The following is a 20804-nucleotide window of genomic DNA, read 5'->3' on the forward strand; positions in this document are numbered from 1 at the left end:
AGCATCCGTTGACAGATACAGAATGTTGGACGGGATTCAAAGCTCTGGTAGAGCAACTCAAGGACGTTCCCCACATGCTCCTGAAGCCCCTCCCTTCTCATCCGGGCCGTGTTTGTCAGGTCATTGCTGTGTTTGAGCAGAACCTTTCCCTCTATGTGGACAAGTTGTTCTCTCATGAAAACATCCCCACAACATGATGCTGCCACCACCATGCTACACTCTGTAGGATAACAGGATGTAAGAGCTTCAAAAGCTTTCCCTAGAAAGCTCCTTATTCTGTGACATTTAGGTTTGCTTTTCCTTTTCAGCTGAAACGACTGCATCTCTAAATGTGGTTCCTTCTGTGAGGGGAAAGCACCAGAATAGTAATGTGGTAGAGATGGATGGTGTTAACCAGGGGAGGAGATTCAGATATGACACCAGCAGTTCAGTTTTTTTTTTTAAAGGGAAAAAGGACGGGTTGGGTTTTATACATTACTTTTTACTTAATTATTAGTTATGTTGTGTAGACTTCTAAAAGATATCAGTTCAAGATAAACTCTGTAACAGAGCAGCAGGGCTGGGAAATACCTTCTGCTCAAATTTATTTTGCATAAATTGTATTTCTATGTTTCTATTTCCTAAACTTGTGACATCTACGGTACATGTGTAGATCTATAACTAGATAATAAACATGTCCCATCCTTTCTTTATCCGTCATTATTTTTCATTAGAAAAGAATCAGACATTAGTTTGTTTTCAGCATTTTTCCCTGATGTTTATGTGTGTTAATGAATACAAGACACAGTGGACCATAACCCCACAGGTGCTGCTTCATTTAATTATCTTTTGAACTTTAACCCCACGTATTTCAAGTCATTTCAAGTGCAAACCGTAACAACGTCTTAAATCAATCAGCTTTTTTTTTTTTCACAAAGGAAAAACACTTTAACAGCAAAGCAATTTCAACCACCAAACAATAAGCCCAAAAATACAGTTTTCTGTTTCCAAGCAGCCTTCAGCAAGCTCACAGCAACATGTCTTTAGTCATACAATATATTACACACCGTTACACACATTCCATTAAAAGTTCGGAGTGAACAATACTGTGCACAGTAAAAAGTGCTCTGCTAAAGGAAGCCGAACAATGAAAATGAACAGAATCACAACATGTGCCATCATCATCATCATTGACCTGAGCAGGTCAGAGACTTTGGTCTGAACAAAGAAACACAACAAGTAAAATCCAAACAACAACAACATCTGAAAACGATCAAAGCTGGATTTAGGTTCAGTTTAAAGTCTGATTTTTATTCACATTGACATACATGTCATGTGACTCCTCCTATGGTCGTTGGTGAAGGTATGTTGTTGCATCGTCGTCAGTTGACCTTCAGGAAATGCAAATGCAAAGAAAGGAACACTGTGATATCGTTGTTGTTGTTGTGCATGAGGCCACAGACGTGTGACTGAGTGCAAAGTGCAAAGAAAAACACAGAGAGAAATGGGTCGTTAGCAGGCTGCTAATGCTACTCACACACCACGGAGCTAAAGCTAACATCGAGCTTTGGGAGCAGCTGCTGCAGAGGAATGTGTGACATGAAGTTAGAGCGAATGTGGCAACACGTTGGAGCGATGCTACACTTAAGACTTCAGCTCGTCATCTCCAGGATGGGAACAAACGGGTGGAGCCCAGCACGTGCACGGATCAGGACTCGAGCCAAAGAAACGCACGGCAAACACTATTTACACTCATGGAATCTGGAAATGGAGAGAAAACACACGATACTGTGTATATATATATATTTATATATTTATTTGGACCATTGATCGGTTTGATCAATCCCTTTCATCATCAGACTTTAAACTGTGCACGTTCTGTTGTGAAACATGGTCCAGTGCTTTTACTACAACAGTGCAGAGAAACATTGGACAAACAAACACATTTAAAAGAAAAAGGAGTAAGAGGAGGAAGTAACAGCTCTGAGTGGAATGACATGAGGCCTTAAGTAATAATGAGAGCAAACAAGGCCTGCTGCAAAGGATGCTGGGTATAGGGCATCACTTCCTACATTTGGATCATTGTTAAACCTCGACAGAGAGAGAAGCATCCTTAAAGCCAATAAGATGAGGAGAATGACTGATGATTAGATACACACTAATAGCTCATTAAAATCACAGAGCTTAAATACAGATCACACACCGAACTGTGAAGATGTGACTTTCATCACATTACGGAGACGTTTCTGTCTCTGTGTTTTAAACAGTGAACTTTCTGTGAATCCACTGACTTTAAACAGTGTTTTTTTACCTCAGTAGTGTTCTTATTTTCTGTCTTGGCTATTGGCGTGTTGTAACCAACTCGATATTGCCACCTACTGTACATGTTTTATTTCATTACTTTCCCATTACCTCAGTAGTGTTATTATTATGGTCTGTATATGTGGTGGTGATGACAGCAGAGTTCCTTGGTTCATGACTTTACTGTGATTGTCGTGCACAAACTAATGATTGAACGAACTCAGGAGACTGACGTTTAAAGCAGCTTCATCCACTCGTCTGGTTGTTTTATTACAGATTTTATAAAAGCTGGAGCTTGGTGTATTTGATCAGGTTTCAATGTTTGCCTTTTTTGTGTCTGTTGTAAGGATTCTGTCTGTTAGCGCTCCTGTTAGCTGTGACAAATGACGGTCACTCATCGACATTAAGGAAATACTGGATTATTTTAATGGCGTGCTGCATATGGATCCAGAAATAAAGGGTGGCTTTGCTGATTCATATTTCAGGGAGCATTAAACCTTTCTATTCATTGATAACTCCGTACCAACAGCTCCTGATGTCAGCTCTCATGAACGAACAAAGATAAGTACAACACTAAGACTATTTGTGACAGCGATTCTTTTTTCTTTTCCTTATTCTACACAGCAGGAAATATTTCACAGATCTATTTCCCACCTCAGAGGACTTTGTCCATTCGTGTTGGACTCGAACCAACACTGTAGACATGAAGTGGCAGAAGGTGTTGTGCAGGATCCCAGAGAAGTACCTCAGTGTCCTCCTCCATCAGCACTCTGTGGGACTGAAAAGTCTGTCCGTCTCCTGATGTTGTCATGGTGATGCTGAACCGTCGTCTCCGTCCTGTCAGTAGCGTGTGGAGTACCAGTCATTGTCCGTCATCTGGACCAACTCGTTGACCACGTCCAGCAGGTTGTAGTTGTGTTTCTTCAGAAGCCGCTGGTTGAGCGGGCGGTCCCCGAATCCCATCTCCACCAGTACGGCCATCATGGTTTCCTGGGTGGACGCGTCCACAGGAGGCTGAGCAAGAACAGGAAGTTAGAGCCGACGTTCATCAAAGGTCACCATCTCTGATTATTCATCTTTACACTCAGCTGCAGCTGGTCAACCTTTCAATGTACGCATTAAGATCGAAATTGAAGAGTCAATTAAATGCTTTTTAAAGTAATTTTCTTCCTACAGGTTAATCTGAGAATGATAGCTAGAAGAAGTACAAGTATAGAAGAGAACAGAGCTGTGAAGTCTGTAATGATCACCTGTGTGGGGCCTTGTCCTGTGAACAAAGCTTTGTAAGCCGAGGCAGCTACAGACAGAGCTCCTTTCACTAGGCCGCTGGTGATGCCAGGGTGCCTGAAGGACAGATTATCATCACTTTGTTTGTTTCAAGCAATGACGAAAAGGAAAACCAAAAAAAGAACACAATCTTTTTAAATACAAGGAAACCCCAACACAGAAAACAAACAAAAATGTCCAAAACAATATATGTGATCCATGTACACTTATAATAGCAATAATATGTTGCTGGAAAAGGAATGAGAATAAGAAATAATTATTGAATCCAACTCCCATTTCTTAATTATATAATAACATATTGCTTCCCAGTCTGTTGGTACTTCTTGAAAAATACTAAACAGAACAGGAAAACTGACTAATAATTTGTAAGATTCACAAGAATACAATGCAAAATACCAATAATGGTAATTAACTGACAGATACCAGTAGGATAAAAACAAGTGTAGCCAAATATGTAATAGGCCTATAAGTTGTATAAAGTTTTTTATATGTCTGATGTAAGTTTTCCATGTCAGTTTATTATCAATTACTACTCCTAGGAATTTATTTTCTGTAACATTTTCTAATTGGACATCATCTATCTTTAATTGTATTTCTGTACCATCACTTTAAAACACACCATAAGGAGCCCCATCATTCAATGAGGAGACCCCCACCCTTTTAAATGTATTTATTTATTTTTGTTGTTTGTCTCTTTGTCTTCCTTTCTTTCTTACTCATTGTTTTCTTTGCAATAAGGTAATCTTATATGTGCTGTATGGTTTTTGCTATTGCCATTGTGATGTACCTGTTGCATGAATACCTTAATTTACATGTGTTGTTGCTCTGTAACCTGCTGTACGACTCCAATGAGAGAGAATGTATCATTAGAAATAAATCATTTTGAGTTGTATCTTTAGGAGTAACTGGCACATAAGACATGACAGAGTGTGTGTGCGTGTGTGTGTGAGAGACCTGGGGTCCACAGGGCTGTCATTCTCTGCGTCTTCATCACCATCACCATCACCAGTGTGACTCTGGTCAGAACCTTCAGCTGCATGACAACGCAATGTAAAGTTAACGCTGACGCACACTGACGAGTGATTTTCCAAACGTGTTCTACGTACCGTCCTGTGTTCGGTAGAGCTCAGTACTTTCCGTTTCTTCCTCAGCAGAAACATCCGAGTCAGCGTTTCCACTGACCTCTGTACTATTGGAAGCAGAGAGCAAGAAATTCACTCATTCACCCACACATCATGACATTCACTACATCACTGTGTGCATGTTCAACAAAACCATCATCAGGTCTGTTAAAAGGATCAGTTCTACTCCACTCGTTACACAGAGTTAAGATGTGTATTTATTGAGCTTTCATTGTTAAACTGTGTCAGAATGTCAGACCTAAATCCAACAACACAGCCTAAATAATTCCTCTTTATTCATGTGTTCATTTTAAAGCACAATGTGACGCTCTGCCTGCACTTGGACAATAACCACAAACGGATTGTTACGCCTGAGAGGATTCTGCTGAGGTCAGCAGCGTTACAAACATCCCTCCACTGATTTTTTTCATTAAGAAACAACTCTTTTGTCTTTTCTGATGTTACTGGTAGAACTGTAACTAATCGGGCCTTAAAAGTGCGTCCCGACACAAGCCAAGCCCGACAGAATGAAAACCCAAATGAAGCATATTTCTTGTAAACTTTAACCCGTTACAGTCCGAGACGCCGAGTCTAGAATGAGTCGTTTTAACATTTTTTAACAAAATGTATTAATTTTCCAGAGGTCAGCCTTTGTTTCACCTCCTCAGCATCTATTTCTACATCATTCTCAGTTCTCACACTAATAATAACCTGAGACGATCCCAAGTAAAACCACTGAAATTAGGACAAAGGTCAGGCAAAGGTCTTCAGCTCTAGTTACTGGAAACTATTACTATTACCTTCCCGTCCTCATCAACCTCAACAACACCTTGGATTTGGGCTTTTTACTGAGCAGAGGATTAGAAACAAATGAGGGTTCATTAATGATTCCAGGCAAACCGTGCACAGGTTTATTTTGCAGAATGAGATAAAAAAATGTGTTGTTCCAAATTGTGACATTAGGACTTTAACCATCGACCTGTTATGAAACCCAGAGGGTTTAGTGTGTGTAGTGACTATAGTGGGTGTGTGTGATGCACTGATAGGAAGCCACGCCCTCTCCCACATTCACCTTTGTGTAATGACAGCTTTGGGCGGCGTCACCACTTCAGGGGTCAGCGGCTCATCGTCCAGTGTCTGAGATGTGCACAGCATGTCGTTAGCGCTGGTTTCTGATAACTCAGCTGCAGCTGCCACACCCGGCTCGCCCTCTGCAGCCGAGCTACCTGGGTGGTTGGACATTGAGGTTTCTGAGTCCGTGGGTGTCTTTGCTGGAAGGTCCCCGGGTTGGGACAAAGCAGAGCTGCAACAGAGGAAACACACTCAGAGTCTCTGTGTGTCTACATCAGGACACCGTGGGCTTCTCCCTACCTATACATAGACTCCCCTAAAGGTCGACTGGTGTCAAAGCAGTCAGGGAGGATGATGATGTAATCCTCTGAGGAGGTGGATGAAGATCGGCTCCTTATCCCCTTCCCCTCTTTCCTCTTCTCACCTCCTTCCTTCTCCCTCTCCCCCGTCCTGGACTCCTGACAGATGCTTTTCATACAGGACACTTCACCTACTGATCAAAGCAGGAACGATCAATAATTTCACTGCACAACAACATAAAGAACCACATACTGATGGTCTGCTCACCTGTGGAGGAGGGGTTCTCCTGCAGTGCGGCAGTTCTGAGGGTCGCTGGGAGCAGAGTCGGTACAGAACAGGGACCGAGACCTGGAGTCAGGGACACAGACTGAGGAGCAGGAAGAGAAGCTTTCAGAGGGGAGGGGAGGGAGGCCTTCAACGCAGCTGGAGTCTTCAAAAAGTTGGTGGAGCTGCCACGCCCACTGTGGGCGGAGTCCTTAGTGACCATTGTTCTACTTTTTACACAGGTGGATGAAGAGGATGAAGAGGAGGAGGAGGAGCCACCTTGAGCTGCTGGACGCAGCACTGAGAGCAAACAAGAGAAAAAACATTTTTGGTGTTAAGTAAAAACAAAAAAGATCATTCCTGAAATGTACATTCAGACTTTAAATACCTGCTGCTGGGGGGGTAGCTCTGAGAGGGGCGTGGTCAGGGGCCTCCTCCAACGTCATTGAGCGAATCACAGTCTCACAAACAAACTGAGTCCCGTTCATGTCATCTTCTCCCTCCTCCTGAGCTGGAACCCCGCCCTGCTCAGCTCCTGCTTCCTGCTGAGCCTCTGAGGAGCAGCAACAGATACAGGAACTGGTTCACATACACACACACTTACATTAACGTGTTTAAAGACCTGAGCTCCATTACCTATGATATTGTTAATGATTTCTGTCTCTTCCTGAATCAGACCCAAAGGAGTACTGCTTTTCTCCTGCATGTGGCCATCTTGGGGCAGTGGGGACATGCAGGGAGTCATATCTGGAATAAAGGACAAAGATGGGATGCAAACAGAGTTTTAGTGGGAGCTGGGGATGGGACATGTATCGATATAAACACCAAGATTTTAATACAGAATAATACAACATGATTGATGAGGACGTAGTTAAATTTTAAAGCTTATTTTGAGATAAAATCATAGTTATAGAGTCACTGCTTTCTCTGTTTTTTCCCCTGTTCTTTCACACAAACTCCTCCATGCCCCGCCCACCACGTGAATGCACGTGGATGTGACACTGACTTTTAACTAGAAAGGGGAACGGCTCCTACCAGCAGGCGTGTTGTTGGGGACACTCTCCAACTCTTGGACGATGTTTATGTCCAACAGCTCAAATGACAGAAGATCCTGAAAGGAGAAGATCCAGAAATAAATGGATGTAATATTTACACAGAAGCTGGGTACATTAAAATTAATTAACTCATCATTTTATCAATAGGAATAATCACTTTATCTGCATTTTAATCACCCTTTCATTCTACAAATAGCGTCAAAGATATGAACAAAACCAATAAGAGAACAGGCCTGCCATACCTTGTTATTGTGAGGATGGGATTTATTCAGTGAAAAAAATAATGTTGGTCCATTTTCAAGCAAAAGTAAAGCAAACTAATCATCAACAGCACCAATTTACCAGACTGAAGAGATTTATAGAAAACATTAATGCTTCGACTTCAGAATCACAAAGTGTGGGATTTATTTTTTTTAAAACTGCTGGCAAAACGGGAATCAAACATACTTAAAGTGTATGTACACACCCAGGGAGGGATTCAAAAAATGTCTTGATTATGGGCGTTGCTCCTAGAGTCGTAAAAACACAGCCAGAAACAGCAGCCCCGCCCCCATAGCGCTGCATAGTTCCTCGTGGAGCTGCCAATCAATGCTCACTGAGGACTGTGAGAGGAGGAGGCCTAGTCCCTCCTCCCACCTTTTATAGGAGGGGCGTGGCCAACAGTGACAGTTAGTGACATCACTGATCCCAAAAGATGTCACTGATCTAATCTTAGCCCAAGTTCAACCCATAAAGGATGTTCACTCTGACATTTTACAAATAAAAATGCTAAATTTAAATATTTTGACTAAACTGTGAAGAAGAGGACTAGGATAAATAAACTACCTTACTTCATATCTAATAATTGATGTATTCAGCAGAAAAAAGTGGTTTTAGGGTGTATTTACACTTTGAGCAGGGCCAGGCTGAGGCCTACAAAGGACCCTACCTGAGCAGTGAGCATGTCCACAGAGGGAATGTAGTACTCCTCCTGGTCCAGGGACATCTGAGCTTGTTCCTGAGAAGCAGTGCAGGCTTTTCCTTCTTTGGTCACTGGGTTCTTACCCTACATCCAAAACATTCACAGCTTTAGAAGGTAGCACACTGTAACTGACATAGGAAGCCTCAAAAAGACAACTACGCTGCACATCAACATTTCTCATTTCATTCACTCTCCTTAAACTCAACTTTAATTGTAATATGTTTTATCTGTTAAATTCACAAATGATAAAGACACCACTTAAAGTATTATCTTAGTTCTCAGTCAGTAAATTAAAGGTCCTGCCCCTGTTTTGTGATTCCTGAGTTGTACCTGAGGTGTGACACATGGCGACACTAGTATTCCATCAGCCATCATGGGAGCCGGAGCTCGAGGGTCAACAACAATGCTGCACCACACTCTGGGTCCAAACTGCTCTCCAGAATGAGCCAGACGCCAATGAGAGGTGTACGAGCCCTCCACGGTCGGAGCACACAGAGCCACGCTCACTATGCCCACCTGCAACCACACAACGCTACACTTGAGCATGTTGTTTATAAAACGCCGCAGCACATGCAGTGTGCAGCAGGAAGCGCTGCTCCTTGTTTACATGTCTTACCTGGCCCGGCTGGAGGAAAGGAACGGACACTTCCCTCCAACGGTCCCCGGATCCCACCGCCAGGTTTCCCCACATGAACTTTAGCTGCAAATACGCACGAACGCACACGCACGCACACACACACACACACACACACACACTTCTGCTTCAAACACGTGAAAGGATTTCACCATACCTGTGCTAAAGTATGTGTTTTATTAAGATGTCTATCTGCAATTACAAATAAATGTGGAAATCCTATTTTCCATGTGTGAAAAATCACAAAATTTACATAAAGAACCAGTCCCATGATTAGCAAAAACAGGCCAATTAAACATTTTGAAAATTCATAACAAATGAACTGTATGTTCTACAGATTTGCAACTTTCACCAAAATGTAGCCCCAACACTGAAGAAACCTTTCTACATTCAAACCTATACCAAATAATTGTGTTTTTATCAAAAACTGTATATTTGATCTGTCATGTGATTTTTGATCTTCAAAATTGACACACACATCGTGCTGTAAACATATACTGTACTTGCAAATTCTAACTAAATACATTTCGGTTGTTCATAAAAAAGACTAAATGTTTGGTTTCATTGTAGATGATGTTTGGAAAATATCAGAATTTTATCTCAACAGCCTCTTCAATTTCACTCTTCTGCGAGGAATTGGAGTCAGTGGAAAAATGTGCTTTTTTAAATCAGATTTTCACTGTTGGAGCCAATATATCATTGTTAATAACATCTCCATGCTGTCTAAATGCAATTTGTGTATTTTTTGATTTTTGTCTTAATAACTGATTTTTTCTCTCCCCCTAAACTGCCTGGCCTTGAACATTACTGTGCAGCAGCTATAATCTAACTTTGATTTTAAATTTGAAACACTGTGTATGCTAGCAGCAGTTTACCATCTTCCCTTCACTAGTAACAATGTTAAAGTTTTAATTGTTCCCATGAATGCAAAGCTGATGTATGAATGTAAATGATTTTTAGAAATGATGATTGCATCATGAGCATTAGATGAGAGAGTCATTCAGTGATGCAGCCTGTGAATGCGTTTATGAACAGGTGGATGGATGAAGGACCTTACCTTGGTGTCGGTGCTCCAGCTCATAGTTCCAGTGTTCCTCATCTTCCAGTACTTAATGAACTTGGTCCCAGGACGCAGGCGGGTCCCATCGGGAAGGTTTTCATCCAGGAAGACCGCCGTCATGGTTGGAACTACAAGGGGGCAGGGCCGCTTTGGTCGCCTGCATAGGAAAACATTATCTTTCATCTTTGTTTCCATCTTGAATTATACATCAGGAAAGATTTCATTTAGCCCCGCCCACCTATGACTTAATCATGCTGAACCAAACACCAGTAAAGGTAGAGTTACATTTATTATACATATCTGATATAGCTTTGGTTAAAGTATTGATCAGATCAATCACTTGTGTTTTTCATGTTGTTGTGTTCAATGATGTGAGTGCTGCTAATGATTGGAACACTGACGGTGACCTACTCTGGGCTGCTGTGCTGAGTGGCCCGAGGCTGCAGGAGTACGGGGGAGGAGCTTCCATCTCTGTGGGAGGAGCTCCACTGTATGCCCCGCCTCTCCAACCTAAGCTGTTTTCGGATCTCTTTGACTTCGGCTTTCAGCAGGCGCTTCTCCGCTTTTAGCCGCTGCTTTTCAGCTTTACGGAAACTGCGGTCACCTCGTCTGTAGAACCTGCACGAGAACGGGAAAATGAAATAAGATTCAAGTTATACAAGGAACTAATCTGATTTATTACATGTTGCATTAATTAGGGATGTCCCGATACAACTTTTTCACTTCTGATACGATATTGATATTGCAGCCTTGAGTATTGGCCGATACCAATATCGATCCGACCTGAAGTCAGCTCAAATCATACATAATTTTATTACTTATTTTGTAGTGTGGAATGTTAAAAAATGTTTGATCAAGTAATGTTACATTATACTTTTAAAGTGCAAACAATTCAAGTTCACATAAGTTATTTTTTACTGTCAGTATAAATCTGATACTTGTTTTCTGGCTGATATCGGACCGATATTAATATTGGATCGGGACACCCCTAGTATTAATGATTAAAAGAGCAGCATTCTTCTATATATTTAATTTAAATGTTTGAACACCTGATGTTTTTAACACTTCTGGGTAACTTCAATGATGTAAAACCAGTTGTTTATTCCAATAAATGTGACACCTGGGTTAGATTTAGATTTAAATCATAAAATACTATTCCTAACACCTCGTCAACATAGAAAGAAGTTCCCTCTCTTCTCAGTGTATTTAATCAGTGGCCGATGGGCAGGTGATATAATGGTATTATGTGTGATTTAATGCTCTTCCCCTGGTTGAAGTGGAGCTATACCTGCTGTGGTCCGGGGCAGGTGATCCATGTTCTGGGATGGACAGGGGAGTCCTTGCTCTCACCAGGTTGTGACTGGGATCGTGTGAGAAACTGCAGGGCTCACACAGAGTACAGGAAGTACACACACTGACAAACAAACAGACAGACAGACAGACAGACAGGAAACAACACTGTCAGCAATTCAATGCAAAAAAAAAAAATAGATATAGAAAATACATTTGTTTTAAATGTCACGCTCTATCTGGACTGGCTTTCCTCTGAAAACACTTCTCTAGTTAAACTGAAAGAACTACTGGTTCCATTTTAACATCAGGATAGACTAGGGAAGTGAACCAAGTTAATAGGTAATAGATAAACTGCTTTTCATTAGTTCCCCTAACCCTTTCCTGTGATATTTGTGACTCTGGTTCTTTACTCATTAGCTTCTTCCAGGCAGTGATGTAAATATAAGGTTGTTCTGTGTGTTCCTCAGAGCAGACTATTTTTTTTTTTTTCTTGCAGCATGTTCTTGTTGCGTAGTCTGCACAGAAATGTGTTCTCTGGGTGTGAAAAAGAAGGATTTCTAAACTGAGACAATTTTTTAATGTAAGAACCCGAGATGTGTTTGATAATTTAAACTAACTGAACTGTGTGATTATCACACTAAGGGTGTGTATGGGATCCTGCTCTGTGAAAGTTAGATTGTCAATGGATGAAACTATGCATGGAATAGTTCACATGAAATCCACCTAAACATTTTCACCTCTAAAAAATGAAGCCAACAACGATCAGTTGAGAGTGTAATAGATATCATTGTTGTGTTTAAAGCTGCTCCCACCTGCATTGAAATCCTCCCCCCGTGGTCTGGCCCCTGCAGGAGGAACAGGGAGGAGTAGAAGAGGATGGAGCTCCAGGCAGTGTGGAGGAGGACACCTCAGGGACTTGCTGGACGTCTGCTCCTCCTCCTGCCTCCCCTCTACCGGCCCCTACGCCCCCCGCCCCTCCTGCACCCATAGGCTTGTGGATGCAACATTGTCCAGAGAACTCCCTGCAGATCTTCTCCACTGCCTCACGGACCACTTGGTCCTTAAACTGCAGGCGTGAAACAAAAGGAGAAAAAAAAAGAATTATCAGCAACGCAGAACCCTTGGATGTGTAAATTATGTTCCTACCTTTTCCATGTATGAGGTAAACCAAGCTGGTGGGGTCTTGTCTTCTTCTTTGGATCCTTTTACTTCTTTCATGATCACCTGGTCAAAAGAAGAACAGTTCACACATTTAACTCTTAATCACAACCACAATGAGTCGATGGCAGACACTGTTTGATTCATTTAGCCATGAATCACAAACGTTTAGCAGAGGAGACTGGAAGCTAATGGGGGGTCATTTACAGCATCAGCTCTAATAATAATAATAATAATAATATTAATAATAATAATAATGATAATTACATTGTTGGACTCAGTAAAGCAGTTTTTATTTAATTTGCATATACTGTAGCTAAAGTTTAACTGAGAGTAGATCATCTAAGCCCTATGTTCCCAAAGTGAGGTACGGGTACCCCCAGGGGTACACAAATTGTCATAGGGGGTACATGGGTAAAAATGAAAAACACTGACAACATTGGAAACTAGAATATAAATAGAGAAGTTAATGTTAATGCTAGGTTAATGCTAATGTTACTGTTAGGTTAATGCTAATACTGGGTTAAAGTGAATGTTACGTGAATGCTAATCTTAGGCTAATGCTAGGTTATTGCTATTGTTACGCTAATGCTAGGCTAATGAAAATGCTAGGTTAAAGCAAATACTAGGCTAATGATAATGCTAGGTTAAAGCAAATACTAGGCTAATGATAATGCTAGGTTAAAGCAAATACTAGGCTAATTATAATGCTAGGTTAAAGAAAATACTAGGTCAATATTAATGCTCGGTTAATGCCATTGCTAGGTTATTGCTAGGCTAATGCGAATGCAAGCTAATGCCAATGATAAGTTAATGCACTGTGATGTGGCCAGCATCTGCATCCTCACTTGTATTTTCTTCAGAAAATGCAAATGTTTTTATGATTATTATTATCATGTATTATTCCCAAACAGGATAGGTAAAATGCACTGTAGGACTACATTGTATATGACAGGAGTCAGTGTGCAGGAGTTAAATGTCTGAAGGTGTACGAGACAATTTTCTTTGTCCTCAGAGGTCTTTAGATCAACCCTAAGTTATATTTTGGAATGGCTGTAAAGAAAAGTTGACCAGCTAAAAAGGCTGTAGTTCGAGTTGAGTAAATTTAAAAAGTTTAAAAAAAAATAATTTATAACTTTTTTAAAGTGACAGCATCAAAAACAACAAACTCCCAAAAAAAATAGACATATAATTCAAATTATTTTAATCTAGATATTTCCTCCCACTCTTACTTACCATGCCCTGGTCCGGTACCGCGGCCTGGACTTTGCGGCTCACTACCTGGGCCAGAGTGGGGCACTGCTGTGGGGGTCTGAAACCCTTCTTGGGCTCTGCTCCACCAGCCTTGGAGGTGGTGGAGGTGGTCACCCTTGCCGTCTGACCTCGGGTCTCATACACGTTCATGTGCAGGCGGTTTCCCTGTCTCGCTGCACTCTGAGAACAACGACAGCGAGTGGTCAAAACTCACTGAAACGACTCGTTCAACAACTACAAACATACAAACAACAGACAGCTTCACAAGAAACACGACCTTAGCATGTGCAACACAATGATTAACAGGTTACCATATGAAAGTAGACCAAAGTGAGGGCAGAGGTCACAGCATTGGATCTCGTATCGGAGGGAATATTAAACTACTTCATGTGGAGGAGTTTAGTGACAATAAGGAACTGTAGCATGACTTCACCAAGCATACAAACATAACGTAAATAACATATTTTTATGCTATGTCAAAGAGATGTCGATCAAACACGGGCAGCTTTGATCACAGCGGGGTCACTAGCATGTGATTGTATCTGATCTAAGGGTCACATCAACATTCATGTCAACATTTAGAATAATGACCAATCAGGGCATTAACACACAAACAACAAAGGCTTTGTGTTTTTTTTTTTGGTGCGTTTTTATTGACATTTTGTGTTTTACGAGTCATTTTGTGCATATTTGTAATTGTTGTTTGCTTTTTTTTTTTTAAGACATTTTGAATATTTTTTTGTTTTTTGTGTAATTTTCATGTCTGTGTATTTTTCTGTTATTTTGTATATTTTTGTTAATATTATGTGTGTTATGAGTCATTTTGTGTATATTTTTAGTCTTTGGTCTGTTTTATGAGTCATTTTTAGTATTTTTCTCTTTTTTTGTGTGTCATGGTGTCATCTTGTGTGTTTATTTTTCAGGCCACACAAATTAGACTGACGGCCAAATGAGTCCCCCAGGCCACCAGTTGCCTATGTCTGAATTACCTCATATTTAATTCAAATCTTCTGAATATTCAACTGTCTGTTCATCTTTTGTGATGGAGTGATAAGGAAATGACAACAACCAAGTCCTCTTTAAATATTTAAAGTGAACAAAAGATAAACTTAGAAAATATCCCTTTGTAACGTTACCATGGTTACTTTACATAGAAAATTTAAAACCTTAACAACTTCAATTTTTCAATTTCTTTGTGTGTGTGTACGTGCACCAATGTGAGCCTACCTTAAGTGCCTCTTCATACTCCACTGGAACAAAAGCAGAAAAAACATTTTTTCACATAAAATGAGCAGAATATCCGTCACTTTTTTTGGCTCAGGAGTTAGCTCTGTATTTACCTTGACTGTTGATGGAAACCTGGAGGAAAAGAAAAAAAAAATGATGCAGATATAAACAAATGGTGACATGATCACAATTAAAGCCTGATTTAAGAAGAAAAAAAATGTCCTATAGTCTTTTATGCTACTTTTCACACGTCGGATATTAGTTAAAATGTGTTGAGTTCAAAAAGACAATTAATTATGAATTAAGTCTGTTTAACCAACTTCTGACTTGAAAAGCCACCTGCTTGTTACACTTTATATCATCGAAGTATAAATTATATCAATATAAAACAATATAACTTGCATTAACTCTCCATGAAGCCTGTAAAACACTGCTATATTGCTGGGTGTATCACATCCCTATGTGTGTATGATTAATACAAATAATTTATCAACAGTAATTAATCTGCGTCTCCCATTCATTGGTAGAAGGGGCTAAAATCAAATGTGTCTAAACGTAGCACAGATTAAAGATAAGTGTGCAACATGCAGTGATTCCTAGGTGTTAGATGGAAAATAACAGAGGGCCTCTGACCTCTTCATTCTCCTGATCAATATAGGTGAGCTGGAGGCTACAGAGGCCAAACGCCCGCTTCACCTGCAAAGCACAGACAGAACGTCCCGTTAATTCACAACAAACACTCCAATAGATCCCAACATAGAGACAGTCCTGGTCAGGTGACCACTATTACACGTTTCAGCTAGTAATGTCTCAATTCGATATCGATATCGGATATCGGTCCGATGTCAGCCTCAATTCATTTTTTATTTATTTTATTCAATTGTAGAATACTGTAGATATTATGTTGAAGAATAAAATTTATGTAACCAACTGGTTATTAATAAATGGGTCAGTTTTTTCTCATACCTACTGTTGTTGACTCGGGACATCCCTAATTTCAGCTCTAATCAGCATGACTGACAGGTACTGGATGTATTTCACAAATAAACATTATGTGTGCAAAATAAAAATAATTTTCAGCTTTAGTAGTGGAAACGGTAGCAAATTTGTTTTTAATATGTTTCAAAATATTTTTCTAAAAACAGCAGATACCAGTTTTTCAATATTGGTGGAAAAACTGATGCCGGTGTTGACCCATATTTTATCTTATGCTAATATAGGAGGATAATATTTGTGAACCGATAATATCGCCGATCTCTAGTCTTTGATTCTCAGACATCAAAGGAACACGAGACCAGAATGTACGGTAAAAGGCTATGTCGGTTGTCTTTTTTTTATTTTTACTGTATTACTTAATATTTATTGCTCTGCCGTGGAAACTATCAAAGTCTCACCTTTCTTCTGAAAATCTACACATCAACTCAAGCCATCAATATAATAAAGCTTGAGAGAGTCACAACACATAGTCATCACAATATAAGTAAGTAGCATGCATTTAAGAGTATATTGATGATGTCCGACCATTATATGTAATCACAGAAAATCAGAGGCCCTGTTAACATCTTGAAACAGATACCACAGCACAACCTCAGAGGTGAAGTCAAGTTCATGTCTCGAGGATGCTTTTGACAGCATAAAAAATGGGATACCAATATTTTGAGGGGGATAATCTAACATTGTCCACTCTATAATGACAAACTATAGACACATTCAAAACAATATGTTGATGGGAGTGTCTATTGATATGGAAACGTATCAATAGCCCTGCTTTTCTACAAAAGCATGTGCCTGTGTTTTATCACTGTGTCAGGATGGCTGAGTGGTCTAAGGCGCCTGACTCAAGAATTCTTCCTTCTGCTGCTGTGGGTTCCAATCCCACTTTTGTCATACATGTTTTTTTTATTTTAACATATTTAACACGGCAAATTCCACCTTTAAAGATACATATGCGAATAAACATTTTAGGAAATTCCCTGGGTTAGGGATGTGGTTAGGGCTAAAATAAAAGGGTTAGCGAGGTAGCTAAAAAATAAACATGAGCTAAAATAAAAATGACGGAACTTTAAGTCACGTGGTGCACCTATCACCTCACCTAAACTAACCAATGAGGGGCGCTGCGCATCAATAGCAACGGTTTATGTTGATTTGTCATTGCGTTTGAGGCGATAATTATTATGATATTATTATTACATGTTTACTTATTTTCTCCTTGTTATTATCCATTTTTCATTTATCTCTTCCCAATATATGAAGGCTATTTTCTTTCACTTTTCTTGCAGTTGGAACAAACCAAATGTCCCCACTGTGGGACAAATAAAGCTAAATATTATCTGAAACCGTTCCTGCTGTGATGCTAACAGGTCTGAGGCTATGATGAAGTGTATCCGTTATAGTGAGAATATATAATAATTAAGGACACATTTAGAACAGCGTGCACATACTTGATATTGAAAATGGAAAGGCCAAATTTCACATTCCGAGGCCCAATAGTGCCTGCGAACAACACTCACGACCCTGAACCAGCACCCGGCCTCCAAGACGAGAATCACCGCGGTGTGTGCTAACGGAGAGCTAACGATGAGCTAACGGGGATTCTCTTACCATGGCCTCCATCGACTCCCAGCTTTTTGTCTCGCCTCCCGACAGCAGGAAATTCTTGGAATTTCCCCTGAAATTCACCTTAAGGTTGATGTAAAAATCCATGACGTGGCCACACAGACATTCAGCATATATTTATCAGCCACTGTTAGCTGGGCTTAATCCAGTGTGTGGTGACTAAACCAGAACCAGAGGACGTATGTGTGTTTACATCAGCTCGCAGGACACGCCCACACTGCGTCACATGCCCGGAACTAGCAGTGATTATGACGGAAGTTTGTATTGGAAACTGTAACCATGGAGACCGAATACTGTTTGGATGTTTGTTTTTCATTAATGTTCCTAATTTTACTTACTTTAAAGTACTTACACCAAAAACATGTATATTATGATCCTTTCAGAGGTCGAATTAATAACCTCATTAATGATTTACATATATTTTTTGTTCAATTTATTTTGTTAAATTCCAATGCAATACAACTTGTGTAGGACTTCTATCTATCTATCTATCTATCTATCTATCTATCTATCTATCTATCTATCTATCTATCTATCTATCTATCTATCTATCAATATAGTTTCACAAGGGACTGAGATTTTTTCATTTTACTTTTATTATTAAATTATGTTCGGTTTGCAAATTAAAACTAGTGTTTACTTAACACTAAAAGGTTCAAATTTACTATTTTCAAGAATTTGAGCATTTTTTAAATAAAAAAAAAAAAAAGATATATATATATTTGGGTGGGCGATGGTTTTTGACGGAATAATACTTACTTTTTCTTACTAGAAAAATGTCGCTGTAGATATCTGTTTTGTTCATCTTGAATTAACACTAAATGTTAAAACGGGTTGCCATAGATACCAAATAATGCAACATCTAACATACTTTTCTTTTATTCATGAAGAAAATACAATTTTTTTATTTATCAAACGTGGAAATAGGACAAAGCGGGTCAGAAAATGGATGGAAATATGGACACATCATATTTCAGTAAATAAACGGACACGGGCAAACAATGGAGGCCTTATTCCCCGGTGCTCCCATGATGCACCTGTGAGCCGGTGTACCTGGAGGCCTGCTGGTGAGTGCTACTGACACGGTGAACCCCTCCACGGTGAGTGATTTATCTTCAATAATGGGCCCGTTGAACACACGGGAATGAATAAGTAAAATGTAAACTGATTTTTGATCTGACTCTGAAATCTCAGCCATTTATCCTCATCAAATGGTTCCCGTGTTCCCCACAACCAGGTGTAGCGCAGAAATCTGTAACTCGTCACATTCAGTGGTCACATGTGACCACATTTCACCGTGTCAGGAGTCATGGCAAAATTATAGTTTGGTTCAGAGTACTGCGATAAGCTTTTATTATATACGTGTTAAATATGTTAATTTGCTGTTGTTAGGAGGAAACAGATCATTAGAAAAAGACATCAAACATAGCGGTGTAATTTTGGGAGGACAGGAACTGGAAATTGTTTGTGAATTCAAATCTTGGTGTGACTCTTGATTCCACACTGCTTTTCAAAAGCCACATTAAAATGCAACAGTTTAAGACCAATATTTTTTTTTTATTTCATTTTATTTTATATTTTATTTCAATGAACACACATGAAAACACATCGACATTTCACAGAAAATCTTTCAAGAAAAAGGAGCAAGAATCAACAAAGGGGATATTATAGTAATTTGAACTCAAAAACAAGAGAACAAAGTTTCTTGGCATGTGCATTATTTAATTTATGCATTTAAATAACAGAGAAATGTCACTTTTTAAAGCATGCCATGAAGGTGAGATTTTTGCCAAATGGCATTTGTGAATGTAGAATTCAGAAATAATAATAATAATAATAACGCTATTTATTAAAAAGTCAATCTTAATATTTGTTGTGGACAATCCAATTTGTCAGACTTGAAATGAGAAAGTGTCTATGTTCATGCAACAGGTTGTTAACCAGAGATTAATCTCCTTCCATAGGTTTAGTTCATGGGCCCATTAAAAAAAAAAAAAAAAAAAAAAATCATGTTTTGTTGTCTCCGTTTCCTCACAAATGACATTTTTCCACCTCAAATATAAACCTATCTTGGATATTTAAAAATGTTACTTCTGATAGCTGACATTTTATTTTTTATCACACCCTTCAAGACTTTGATCCAGGATAGAGTTTAAGACCAATATTACAATCTGTTACTCAAAATAACTTTCTGGTTCTAAGTCACACTGATATGACGACACTTGTTGCATTGAGATGAAGTTGTTGTGTTGCTGGATATTATTGTTATCAGTGTACACCTTTTTTATTCTCTACATTATTTTAGAAATCTATGATTGGTGCTGAGCCTGAATTCAAAATCCAATATATGTATGTAAAGACATATTACTTCTGTCAGAACACCATGTATGTACTGCATGTTTCTAAGTTAATCTTAGCAAGTAGTACAATTTGAACCAGTCAAATTATAAACCCACGTTACATGCACTTTTAACTAAACTCCACCCCAAATCAGTTCAAGTTTAAACTTGCTTTTGAATCCAAAACACCAACAATATATCAACAAAGAATGCAATTAAAGTAGAACTGTTTTAGAAGCATGCAGAGCTGGTGTTATATACTCCAAGAAACCTAAACACAGAAGGTTTTTTAGGTATGACTAATACATGTGATCCTGCTCTCAACGTCTGGGAAAAAATGTGAACAACATTGCTTTTGTTATGTTCACCTTTAAGCAGCAGGAAAGCCAAATTTGGGCACAACGATGTGCAACAGATGCACATTGATAAAATGTCACGCAGAAAGACCAGTTGGTCTAGTTTAAAGGCTTCACACTGACATTAACTTCAACCTGAACCTCAACAAACACCTTTTCCTCCTGTTTGCTTATTTATTTGGCTTTTCGGACACGATTGGTCTGGATTTATTAGTTCGTTACGTATTAAAGTTTGATGCATTTATTCATCATCGTTTTAGTTCAAAACCTAATCAGAAAATGTGTCAAAGATATGAATAATGAAACACATTAGGTACACACTAATAACAGCAAGCACATATACAGATATAGGTGAATATTTTCTGTGTCCAAAGTGTTACCTTCATTTTTTACCTTATCCTAGCTAAGATGTTCAAAATTATTTATTTAGTTTAGTTGCACAGACTCAGTTTGACAGCATTACAATAGTCAGCTTTTGCAAAGTGTTTTCCTTTTTTAAAAAAAAAATACATATTTTATTATTTCTTT

At 39.2% G+C, this 20804-nt stretch overlaps 1 protein-coding gene across 3 annotated transcripts; it reads right to left on the reverse strand.

Annotated features, from left to right (window-relative positions):
* Positions 1 to 789: 789 nt before the first annotated feature.
* nbr1b (NBR1 autophagy cargo receptor b) lies at positions 790 to 17800 on the reverse strand. 3 transcript variants are annotated; one of them, XM_028455794.1, is made up of 23 exons: positions 17567 to 17800; positions 15599 to 15661; positions 15079 to 15097; positions 14966 to 14988; positions 13721 to 13918; positions 12473 to 12550; positions 12139 to 12392; positions 11322 to 11447; positions 10445 to 10651; positions 10031 to 10190; positions 8956 to 9039; positions 8670 to 8855; positions 8307 to 8423; positions 7359 to 7434; positions 6960 to 7070; positions 6712 to 6876; positions 6327 to 6623; positions 6060 to 6249; positions 5761 to 5991; positions 4674 to 4756; positions 4522 to 4600; positions 3531 to 3624; positions 790 to 3294 (listed from the first exon to the last, which is right to left on the reverse strand). In XM_028455794.1, exons 1-23 carry the CDS (start codon positions 17666 to 17668, stop codon positions 3121 to 3123), a joined length of 3117 nt encoding a protein of 1038 aa, XP_028311595.1. In that variant the 5' UTR covers positions 17669 to 17800; the 3' UTR covers positions 790 to 3120. The 3 variants fall into 3 exon arrangements, 2 of the variants coding, with proteins under 2 accessions (XP_028311595.1, XP_028311594.1); XM_028455793.1 differs by having other exon boundaries at positions 6060 to 6252; XR_003674672.1 differs by lacking the exons at positions 790 to 3294; positions 3531 to 3624 and having other exon boundaries at positions 4516 to 4600; positions 4674 to 4751; positions 6060 to 6252.
* Between the last annotated feature and the right edge of the window lie 3004 nt (positions 17801 to 20804).

The sequence above is a fragment of the Gouania willdenowi genome, chromosome 8 (assembly GCF_900634775.1).
Source record: "Gouania willdenowi chromosome 8, fGouWil2.1, whole genome shotgun sequence".
In the NCBI taxonomy this organism is placed as follows: domain Eukaryota; kingdom Metazoa; phylum Chordata; class Actinopteri; order Blenniiformes; family Gobiesocidae; genus Gouania; species Gouania willdenowi.

Excerpts from the sequence above, each read along its gene's own strand:
- nbr1b (XM_028455793.1), bottom strand. The coding sequence starts at position 17,668 with ATGGATTTTTACATCAACCTTAAGGTGAATTTCAGGGGAAATTCCAAG. Across the intron at positions 15,662-17,566 it reads GGGAGTCGATGGAGGCCATG|GTGAAGCGGGCGTTTGGCCT; the intron begins GTAAGAGAATCC and ends TGTGCTTTGCAG. Across the intron at positions 6,253-6,326 it reads GGAGAACCCCTCCTCCACAG|TAGGTGAAGTGTCCTGTATG; the intron begins GTGAGCAGACCA and ends TGCTTTGATCAG.